At 36.0% G+C, this 12,357-nt stretch overlaps 1 protein-coding gene across 1 annotated transcript in view; it reads left to right on the top strand.

Moving 5' to 3' along the window:
* ABI3BP (ABI family member 3 binding protein) overlaps window positions 1-12,357 on the top strand; it is a 167,139-nt gene that overhangs the window by 57,261 nt on the left and 97,521 nt on the right. The window contains 7 exon segments of the mRNA XM_074860753.1: window positions 1,862-1,933; window positions 3,275-3,349; window positions 6,985-7,050; window positions 7,567-7,641; window positions 8,855-8,923; window positions 10,213-10,287; window positions 10,944-11,045. Of these exon segments, the coding sequence (XP_074716854.1) occupies window positions 1,862-1,933; window positions 3,275-3,349; window positions 6,985-7,050; window positions 7,567-7,641; window positions 8,855-8,923; window positions 10,213-10,287; window positions 10,944-11,045 (534 nt within the window).

The raw sequence follows: 12,357 nt of genomic DNA, 5'->3' as shown, positions 1-12,357 counted from the left end.
TCAATCATCTGACTCTTCCGCAAATCATCATGCAAATCTCCCCAATGTGCTAACAAACATCCTAACGGAGAAGTTTTCGGAACTTTGTCATTTGCAGTCAGATTACCCATACTTTTACTTTTAAACAAATGAGTCCACTTAGATGCCATAATAAATCACTTTACAGTACAATACACAATTAATCACTCAAATCTGTCGCTTTGTTTTTCTCTGGCTGCACTCCTCGCGGAGTAACAGAAACACAGATCCGAGCTCCGCACTCGCTTCGTGCTCAATTGCACGTCTCACACTTACAAACACACTCACACCTTTCCACAACTGTTACTATATATAAAGGTATATAACACAATATTATACAATTCTTAAATTCTTATACAATACTCTCCAAAACAGTTTTACAACATAACACATGTAAAACTTCTAACTTTGTGTTAGAGACACTTCCTTTGAGAACGCTATAGCATATAGGTTTTCTTGTTTCCCAATCCACAATTGTCCAACCCTGCAATAGCTTTCGCTTATGTCTTACGGGCAGACGCCTAGGCTTCCAATACACGAGGATCCTCTAGCCCAACCCTGCGCAGCTTTCGCCGCCTCTGACAGGCAGGCTTATACAGTGGGACTCTAACCCACTGTGTGGGACTCTAACCCACTCCTAAGTGGGACTCTAACCCACTTTCCAAGGGTGGGACTCTAACCCACTCCTAGTACAAAAAGAAGTGTCTTACCAAAATCCAGGGAACGTCGCGAGGAGCCTTACGGATTGGGGATTGATGGGTATCCCCGAGAAATCCTCGGTGCCGGCTGGAACCGATCAGGTCCCCGATTCCTCCGGTCTCTCTCAGCGAGGTCCCATCTGGGTCGCCAGAAACTGTTACCGAAAATCCGGAATAAAGAACTTATCAATACCAATTTGATGCAGATAAGCAGACACTTCTTTATTGACGGCCGGGCGCGCAGGGGAGTATTCTCACCAACAACGCGCGCCAAGCACTAAAATCACTCATCTTATATAGAACTTTTCATATACAATTTCCAAGGACACAGTTTCATACACAAACACAATTCCCAAGGACACAGTTTCATACACAAACACAGTTTCCTTGGCAAGTACTTGTAAGCTGTTACGGTTGTTTCCCCAAGTTTCTATTAATCGTAAACTTTGATAACTACTTGTATTCTTCTGGTCCTATCTATATATTATAAATCAACTTACAGATCAGTTTGTATTTGGTTACCTAGGTTCCAAACGTTTCTACTAAATGATTATGACCAATCTCTTCGGCCTTGGTATGGGACTGTATAGGTAACTCTAAAGCAGCAATCGGTTGCCAACACAAACCACAACAAACAAAAATTTTTACTAAATATTTCTTATGATTTTATATTTCTGTTAAATCAAACACAATTTCTTCTACTTATTGGTAAATCGATAACAGTATTATAGATGGAACTTTATTCTTTTCCTGATAATTTTATATTAGAAGGATTACAAAAGTCCAGAATAGCAGGGAAAATATTTGTAAGTACACTTTGTGGTGTAACAGATCTTGTTTATAATGTATATCATAATGAAATTGGGAGGCTTTAACAGAAGTACAGTGTGAGCTTCTGATCTTAGCTTTGCTTTTTGTGACTTACATTTTCCTTTGCTTCTGTAAAACTGCAACAAAAAAAATCCAGAACATCATACAGACTTCACATCTCAAAACAAAAGAAAATATTAATCATAATGGAGTCAAGCTGCTGCAGGAATTACTCTGATCAGGTGGCATAAAATGGTGTTAAGAAAATCAGTGGGCTTTGGGCAGTAGATAAATAAAGTTCAGAGGGATTCTAAAATAAAGCTTCTTTCTTCTAGCTCAGGCTGAGAAAAAACATGGACCTGAGGAATTTAAATCAACGCCTAAACCCGAAACTCAAAACATACTGGGTAACTAATTTTGCTGCTTTTTACCTTCTTTGTACATTAAATGCTTTTTTCACTTCCAGCAGAATTTTTCTACTACTTGCTGCATCCCCTTTCTATTGACTCCAAAGGAAGTCCTAATTAAAATTTCTGGTTCCGTTTGTGTTTGCAGCGGTTCACACTTGAAATATAGAGCAGGATGCATCTAGCTCTGGCTGCACCATAGCTGTTATACAAATGATTACTGCTAGCAGATTTGACTGAGTGATTTTGTTTTTCAAAGTAATGCTTTCTGTCTATGTGATCTGCATGATTGACATCACATAAAATTTCCATTAGTAAAATTAACCTCTGTGATAGAATTGGAATAATTACCTCCTTGATTTTTTTCTGATGACAGATTCATTTAGATAGCATCAACAGTGATGCAAAAGGAAAATTTTGTATTGCATGTGACATGATGTAATTGTACTTGTCCTGAAGGAAAAAAGAACTCTACTGATTTTTTCATAGACATGTCTCAGAATGAAAGATTTCTGATCTAAGTAGTAGTATCATTAGTGTGGTGATTTGGAGCAGCATCTACTTACTTCTTGCATTCAGAATTCTAAATTCTCCAACGTTGATTTTGTTGCCTGTATTTTAATCGCCAAATCATACAAAGTTATGAACACAAATCTAAACTTGAGGTTGTATTTTTTATGTATATATTTTTTTAAAACTTTGATTAGATTTTTCTAAAGCACAGATGGCATACTTACAGGATGATATATGATAAAGAAAAGTTCGTCAGCATTTGCAGGACTGAAATACAGATCTTCTGATGAAGAGGACTGCTAATGCTTCTCAATAAATGTGTTTTTACATAATCCTATTGACTCATGTTAATGTTATACTCTCTCTTTTGTCTTTTTGCATTTACAGTTGCAAGCAGATTTCCAGAATTTACTGAAGCTAAACGATCAGTCAATCTAATTTTTATTCTAACTTATAATTAGGAGTTTTTTTAGCATAATCAACATTGTGTGTTTTTTGCCATGCTTTTAAAGTTTAAAATATTGAATTTAATCAAGATGGGTCACTGCTTAATTTCAAACTAGGTGCTCATAGTTACTGATGGATGTTAATCATTAAATTCTTGTGACTGATGAATCTTTATATTATGATTAGGGAAAAAGTGATTTCATTCATATTCCACACACCTTTTTAAGTGACAAAGTTATTTGGTTTTTTTCTAGGTTGGAACTACTTTTTTTATTAAATTCCATTAGTTTCAGGAGTGATTTATAAGCCAAAATACAGACCCATACGGTGTCTTGTAATATTCTTAATCAAGTAAAGCCTTGATTATTTCTTTTATCATAGCTTCTAATGAAATACAGCCACTTCCTTCTGGATCCAGAATCTCTGATGTTCCAAAAAGTCCGTTGACAGAACTTGGTAATTACTTTCTCTGTAAATTTGAGTAATTTACCTAATTCTTTTGTTGTTTCTGTGACTGGTAGGTTTTAATGCTTCAGCTGCAATAATAACATTCTGTATGTAAAATATGGTAGCCATTAGCTTTTTCTTCACAAAATTTGCAAATTTTTTCTTTCATTCTAAGTCTAGTTTTTCTTTATTGTTGTGACAGGATGCTCCAGGTAAATGCTTCATTTTAAAAAGCAAATAAACACAAACTCATGAGGATACATGGGCTAACTTTTATCTATAGAATGATGGTGGCAATTTATACGTTGCTAAAATCTGTACTCTGTTTTGTAATTTTCTTGGAATACCCCATAAGCTTCTGAGACTGACTCTATTTCACAGTTGGAGTACTGTTCTGTGGGTTTTCATGTAGGTTGTCAAATATTTGTAAATTTGGTTAAAATAGTGCCATAACTGGTAGATATTGTTGTGATTTAAAGAAGTGTTGTAAATGCTTGCTTGTTTCTGGATTCATTAGTTGTTTGGTGATGAACTTCAGGACACTTTGGAAAGGCCTGATATTTGAGAAAGTATGGCATGGCTCACATTTTCAAAACAGTTTTACCTGTGTTAGGGTCAAAATGTTATGGTCAAACTACTCTTACAGGCAGAGAGGAAACACACCTTTTCTTGCTTTTCAAAAAAGTTATATTTTATATTTATACACACATTTGCATGTATGTATCAACATATGTATTTACGTAAATGAATATACCTATGCATATACAGATATATGTATATAAAGCCAAGAATTTATTGTCAGTGTAATGGAAATCTTAACAGTCTATCTAATTCAAGAACTGTCATTTGTCTAGGTTTTACTCTTACAGTAAAACAAAGAATATTAAGGCAGGAAGAGTACTTACGTACAGAAAAAGCCTCAATAATAGCAATAACATAATTAAAATAGTAACACACAAGCTTCTTATCTTCTACTCTGTTTCCTGGTGTTTTGCTCACACTTCCACTACACCTCTGGGTCCTAAGCTCAGTGATTTCATGCTTATTTTGACAATGAGTGGGGATGTTTCCAGTTATGAACATCTGGAGTCCTGTGCTGGGAGGAATATGATGTTCATGTTGATGATTTCTTCCTCCTGCTCTTCTTTCTTTCTTTTTTCCTCTGAGAGACACCTTACATCAGAATTTACTGTGTATGGTTGCACTTGTGTATGTTAGGTACTATTTCCATGTTGTTGTTATCCCTAAAGTAAATTTTGTCCAGCTCCAGGTGTGCAGTTTTTATAACTGACCATCGCCGAGCTGTTTATGGCATGGGGTCTCCAGTGCTGAGCCTGGTCCCCATCTATTTACCATCCCATGCCTGTACTCCTCTGTGCTGTACCCATGTCTCCCATTCTCAAGACCTCTTCTTTCATAACAGGCCTGTATTTCTCTACACTCTGTCATTGTGTTAGTCATAAATACCTCATTCTACTGAAACAACTGCCTTTTTCTGCTATCTATATAAACAGCTATTACACTAGTTAACTGGAGTGACCTTGAATTAGTATGGATTTATATTTCACTAGGCATTAGTCAAGAAGTTATCATATAATAGTCATGGTTTCTTTAGATGTCATACTTTTACTTAATGCAGTCTGCCATATTTTAAAATCATTTCCAGGAACAGCTCTTAACTTCTTGAAATGCATATTTGAACCAAATTCTCAAGAACACGAAAATGATCTTCACAATTTGTTTTTAATTTGCTACAATTTTTGACAGCTCTTTTCCAGATATGTTTGGGGGGATGAGGATACATAATTGTTTTCACTCTAGTGAAAGAAGTTTGGTTGAATCCAGTTAGAGGTAGCTTTGGAGAGAGAGAGAGAGAGATTCGATGATTTAAGAACCTATTTGCTATAAATGTAGCTGAAAACCTGAACATTTTTAGGGATGGGAAATATTTTTGCTTTCTGCTGGGGAATAACAAACTAATCCTGTGTTTAACTCAGTGGTAAAGGTAAAATAATAACTACAGTTGAGGCAGAATACATGTTTCATTCAGATATTTATTCTGGTTTTGTTCTCACATCTTTCATTCCTGTCAAATAGTTCCACTTAGCGAAAGTGGGATTTAATTATGTGAGGTTGGACCCAGCCGTTGGGTCAGCTGGAGCATCTGTGTTCCTCAGGAAGTTAATACTGAAGTCAAAGATACTCTGTGAGAGCGAGGTGGGGGGTCATACAGAGGAGACTTCTCTGCACTGTGCCTCTGCATGCCTTGATCACCTGCTGTCATAAAATCAGCAAAGAAAGCAAAATTTAATTTCTGAAGTTCAAGTGTGTGTGACCTATATTCTGCCCTAGTTCCCCTGAAGACTTTTTTTCTTTATTTTTCTATCTTGATTGTACCAGAGGGAGACATCTACTTTGTTTTATAAACTTTCTGTGTGGTCAGTATATTTTAAATTCAAACCTTTCTGAAAAGATAGCTTTGTTAGATGTTTTCAATGTTCTGATGCCGTTGAGAGATCTGTCATAGTTGTTTGTGGATACAAACATATCAATGACAGCTTTTGCCAAAAGCTATGAATCATATGGCTTTTGTTGGTATTATTTTCTTCTCTATAAATAAAGAATAGAATAGTGCCAGTTGGAAGGGACCTACAATGATCATCTGGTCCAACTGCTGCATCCAACTGTATCAGGATAGTAACCTGGGATCGTATTTGTTAATGTGATAAACTGGATTGAAAGCAAATGGGAAGCAGATCCAATGTATGAAATAAAAGTCTGTTCACTCTTTGACTTATATGCATATTGCCTACAATACAAATGAACCCTACACCTAGTTGTTTCAATGCTTTTCTCAATCTCAAGTATTCAGAGAAGTTTAATTTTAAAATTCTGGTATAACCGCTTTTCAAAAAACCTCGTCTTGATAAAGACCAATTAAAAATACAGATGGAAATTTTCTCTTTCAGATATATTATGACCTAAATGGGCATAAGTGACTGGTGCAGATAAGTTTACTGTAAAGAATGGTACTTACTGGCCTTTACACACAGTTGAATAGGAACTGTTTCTTAGAAGCAGGACAGTAGTGCAAAACCTATACATGGTAGATACTCATTCATGATGACCTTTAGGTAAGACTGCCCAATTCCACCTTGATGCCCTGTTTTCATTAAAGCACACTTCAGGTTATCTGTACTTGAAAGTGAAATAACCATAAAGTCTTTGTAATAGTCTTCATTATAGCATAACAGATAAAAAACGCTGTTGACTACTTTCATGATTATTTCTCTGACTTCATTGTGCTATTCTTTTTTTATCTTTTCCCAATACACCTCCTTTTAAAATAGTTCTGCATAATGTAATAGTAACCAGTTTATACAGACCTGTGAGTACTGTGAAGATCAAGTGTATTGTGTTTGCATTATAGCTGCTTTGCTGTGACAAAAAACATCTTAAGTAATATGGATTCAGCCTAATTAGATAATGTATACCAAAGTCTGAATGGGGTAAAAAATAACAGAAAGAAGAGACCTTCAAACCAAACAAAAACTTGCTATTTACAGTTGAAATTAGATTTTGTACCACTTGCAAGCAGAGTGTCTGTCATGGCATCACAAAATTTTTTTCATATTTGCTCTTAGCTACTCAGAGTCCAGCCTTGAAATCCATATCTCTACCTTCTGCAGAAACTGGAGAGATGGAGATGGGTAATCAGCAGATTAGTTCCATGATTTTTTTCCATTATTTTAGCATCTTGTAGATCTGCAAATAGTAATGTTAAGATCTGCTTTAGAATCTCAGCTACCAACACTCAAAGAGAGCTGCTTATTCACCATTCTTGTGTCTGTGTAACCAGCTGAAAAACGTTTGTTACTGGCTTAAAAACTGCTTAAAGACAGTGTCGTCATATCTTATCATTACCTTATTTCTTTTCCTGTAGTTGCAGATCTTACCCCAGAAAATTTAATAAGATAAAATTCCTTGCTGATGAGAATTCTTTTGGGCATGTGGAACTCAGATTTTGAGGCCAGAAGACTGTGTTGCAAGCCATCATCTCCTTTATCATGGCACAGTTGTCTCACATCTCGCTTTCAGGCCATCTGCCATCTTGCTTAGCTTTGCATTATCATCATCTGGAATTGCGCAGCCTTCACTAAGCTATTTGATGTTAATCCATGAAGTCACAGGTTTCTCAGCATTTTAAGCTCAGATTCTTTTTTCAGCTTTTGAGGAAACACAGCCTGTTTCTTCAGGATCCAAAACATCTGGTACCACAGAAGTGCAACCAACCAGATCTGGTAATGATTTCTTGTAAGATTAATCCTCTTGACAGTTAGGAATTTTCAGATGAGACACAGTGCCTCTCATTAAATAGTTTGTTCAGTTTGACATAAATGAAGAATAACCGCAATTATGAAAGTGCTGTATCAAATAGCAGCTTCTTTATGACATTTTATATGAAACACTGAACTAGTAGTTTGGAGATTTTTCCATATTTGGCTACAGCATGTAATTCTTAGCTTTAAAATTAAATCAGACTTACAGTAAATACTAAATTTAAATAGGCTTTTTCATACCTGAGTTTCGTAAGTGGAATATTCTGATTTACTAAACTACTTGGAGTCCTAAGAAATGAATGGAAGCTGCAGAAATTCCAACATCTTTTGAAAATGTAGCTCTTCTTTTAGCCTTTCTGTATAACCATAGACATAATTCTGAGTGCTCAGATTTCAAAACTGACACTATAAAAACATGTTATTGAACATTCAGACACTGGCTAGTTGGTCCTTAAAAAATTTCTATCATGTGTTTCTCTTATTTTATAGATTAGTTTGTAAGAGCTAGTTATTTGCTTGGGGCCACTGACAGTTATCCAAAAGAAGAGGAAAAAAATAGTAAGATGAGAGCCAGTTGGAAAGATTTCACTTCCTTAGCATGCCAGTAGTGTAATGCCTGATGCATATGTTTTTGGAAGAAATTAATTTTTGAAGGAATCCATTACTAAAGGGGATATTGATTGTAATGTCAGCCGTTCATGTGTCTGACAAAAGACAGTTTCTATGTTTCATTTGGTACAGCTCCTGCTTTGTCATCTTTTTTCCTTCTTCAGTTTCAGTACCAGGATATCCTCCTCTTTGATCCTCGGAATTCTAGATAAAAATTCCATGCAGTCCCAGTCTGCTAATCTTTATTCATTATGTGTTCTCTTTTTTTGAGTGGCCTTGTATTTCTCCTTTTTAACTCTATAGTTCAACTTCTTTTTGTGTGATTCTGCTAACAATTTGGTCATTAGTTGCGTTATATATCTTTGTATTAATTCATGGTTTTGGATATTGTTTTCAAGTCATACTTAGTTGGTTATTGTACATTTCAGAGTCTACCTTTCTGCAGAGCATAATGTGTTAAATATTACCTAGGAGTTTCTTTGACTCATAAAAGAATAGATGCTGTTGCATGATGGTTCTTGTCGCTTCACTACAATACAGCATGATTTTTGTTTTTATTTTCCAGCTTCACATGACTTTCTTCATGTTACTTCTACTCCCCAAATTTTTACAGCTTCAGAAATACCAGACACTGGTAAATTATAGTAATATTATTTCAGAAACATACCCTTTTGTTTGGTTGGTTAGTGCTGAAGAGGTTTTTTTTTTATTGCTTCCCTGTTGATGATTTCAGACAGTTATTCCATACTGCTTGCATAGGATGTTGCCCTATGTGTTAGTTTTTCAAATCCTGTAATAGCATCCTCGTTCGTGGGATCAGGCACAGCACAGGCTTAAAGCAAGACCGCAACTAGCTTACAGAGCGTGAATAATGCAGTATCGATGAAATGGGTGTGTCAGGAAAAGATTTAAATTTTACAAGGCTTAAGACTATTACAGTCAAGTAAGGTATGATACCTTTTAGTGATAAAATTGTTTTCTTTCTCCCTCTCTCTTTGTTTTTCAATGTCCATATAGATTTTACTGTGATTTTTCCTATGTATTGTCTTAAAATAAGAAAATAAACATATCTCAGGCCAGACATTTCTAAATAAGCTATACTTTGGGTTACAGCTTTGGAGATAGGTTGTTGTTTTTCCTGTAGCCTTTGATATGAGAGCATGATATTAAGCATTGCTTGAATATGAACAAGTATGCTCATAAGAGGTGAGGGGAATGGGGAAGGGGTAGGAGAAGGTGGAAGGGAAAGGAAAGCAGTTCATTACCCAGAGCTTTACTCTCAGCAATGCAGCTGTAGTTTATTAAGTTCTCTGCTGTATAACCCCTGGTTCTTGGCATCCCAATATAGTTTTCAAGAGTTCAGTTTTGCTTCACTGTTCTATAAAGCATCCTACTCCCATACAATGGTTTTAAATCAAGTTAGTTCATTCTGTTATATGGGATACCTGGGACCAAATCTAACTGAAAAAAATTGGCTGAAATTGAGAAACTGCATAGAGCGTAAGTGACTTAATGAAGTGATACTGAGAGACTTTAATCCCCTGAAATCACAATTTTTCCTAAATTTGCCGAAGAATTCTTAACTTCATGGAAACATGTGGTATAAGTTGTAAAGCTGTTTCTTCAGGTGCTATTTAGGTCAAGTGCATGTAAAACACTATATATGCATTGTTTTTTGAACTCTTTGTGAACATTTGCACACATGGGAAAACTGGAATAACATTCAGCTAAGTAGTCAGTGAGGGTATTTGAAATACTTAGAAAAAAGAAGGTTAATTTTGTAAACAAGTAAATAGAAATAAAAAATAATACACGGCAGATCAGTGGAAGGTAAAATTTCTCTCCCCCAAATCTTCCTTCTTAATTTATTTATATGAAGTTATTTCTGAGGTGTATTTACTTTTTTTTTTTTTTTCCCTGCAGCTAGCGATACTACTGAGTTGGAAATACCCATGCCCACAATTGCTACACAACCTCAGTTGTTAGAAACGGCACTGGGTAAAATTGATAAAATTACTTTATTTAGTTGTGAAGATTTCCTTTTCATTCTTATCCTTGCTGATATTTTTGGAAGCTTTGCGTTGCTTTAGTTGTCACCATCCCAGTAATTCATACCACTTATTGTTGCCATTAACTAGATTCTCATCTGCACTCATCATTCATCTTTGTAGATGGAGGATCAGGGGCATAGAGGTGGGTTCCCTTTGGTTAATTTGGTTTGGCTTTCTCATTGAGGTTTCCAGCTGTGGACCTGCCTTTCTCAGTTTTGGGTTTTTTTTCATGTGCTGAGAGAACTTAACTGTGAGAGGGAATTAAGTGTTTAACATATATTTCTGTGTAATGTTTCTGTGAAAAGGTTGTTTTGACTATCTTTATACTGGCTAGCCCACTGGTCGTTTCCTGGATCATAAGATGTTTTCTTACTACCTGCAATTTTAATGTACTAAGATTATAAAGTAGTCATAAGAATTCTCATTAGTATGAATAATTAGATCACGTGGTTTCCACATTGACTTCCACACCCACCTAACAGTTCATGAGACACAGTAACACCTAGCTGATTTGCAAACAAATTTTCCTGTGCTTCCATTTTAACAACGCAACGTTTGTCTGCTGAGTCCTGTGCTATCCATAGTAGCTCTGAGGCAATCAAGCTTTTTAACACAAGATAATCTTTTTGGATTTAGGTGAAAGGAAGCCTCTTCCTTCAAGATCCACAACATCTGGTATGCCAAAAATGCCACCAATCGCAGCTGGTAACGATATCTCTCTTCATTGTAGTTTTCCTGACATCTAGGCAGTCTCTCAAAAGACACAGTAACACTTTGCTAAATGGAGGGTTTATTCTGACTTGCTTCATATAAAAGTGTAAATGGAATGAGACAGACCTGTTGTATCTGCTGCAACATTTAAGAAATTTGGAATGAAGTGTTGGAATTATAAAATTAATTTTTCTTATGTTTGTAAGCAATTAGCCAGATTGTCTTCTGGGGTTGTCATCCATTTTTTTTTTTTTTGTGTGAAGGATTGTATATATATATGGAGGCCTCTTATTTGGAATAGTTAACTAAGTGCTAACATGTCAAATTTGGTCCTTTTGTACATTGGATGTAAAAGCTTCTCCATATGTGGAAAAAGATTTAGCTGCTGTTCTTAAGAATACCCCATGAATTTTTAGCCATAGGAGAATGCCAGTTACTAATTTGGTTAGTGGGTCATTGAATGTTGCCAGAAAAGGTTCATGTAGAAGGGACCTGGACAGAAGGGTTTCAATTTCCAAAGGTTGGGAATATCAAAAAATGCCAAAGAAGTCACTAGGCACCATTTCCTTATTACCACCAACTTCTTCATCTTTGTGCATGTTTGAAAACTGTCACCAACAGTCTTGCCTCCCTTACATCTGGAGTCAAGCCCACAGTATAGCAAAGCTGACCAGTGCAAGTGAGTACACATAGACAAGATTTGACACTGGTTTATGTATTAGGTTGTGCATTTTCTCTGTGCAACATTCGGATAAGAGAGTACAAGGAAGTTACTTTAGTGAAGTTACTTGTTCTTCAGGGTACAATGGGATGATGGACAATACAAATGTAAGTGGTCAAAAGATGTGCTAGAATTCTACAGAAAAATTGCCTTTGATCACTTGTTTGCAGGCATTTCTCTACAGAGTCACTTTGCTTTATTAGTGCCAGTGAATGAGATTTGTGATGCATAGAATGAAGAATTTCATTCATTCTAGGGAAAAGTAAGTTCAGATCTTGAATTCTGAATCCAAAGCTTGGTTTCTTGACTCCTATGCTCCTTCTGCAACAAACGTTGGCATCTTTCAAGGAAATGTAAGGAGGGCTTTGGTGAAGTAGTCACTTAGCCATTTTTATGCTGGTGGAGAGCCATTTAGGTACTGAGTTTCTAAGAATATTGCAACCACAGCAAGACAGTTGCCTGCTGATTTGGGGTTGGCTGCTGATTTGGTCACTGAGTGTCGAGATATTGCCAGGAGAAGGGATGTTTTGCCCTAAATACAGACCTTTGGGCTGTTGTGAACCAGTGCTGCTTGTACTGCTGTGG

Source organism: Strix uralensis, chromosome 2 (genome assembly GCF_047716275.1).
Source record: "Strix uralensis isolate ZFMK-TIS-50842 chromosome 2, bStrUra1, whole genome shotgun sequence".
Lineage (NCBI taxonomy): Eukaryota > Metazoa > Chordata > Aves > Strigiformes > Strigidae > Strix > Strix uralensis.
The sequence above is the reverse complement of the archived record's forward strand: the minus strand, read 5'-3'. Positions and strand labels throughout refer to the sequence as shown.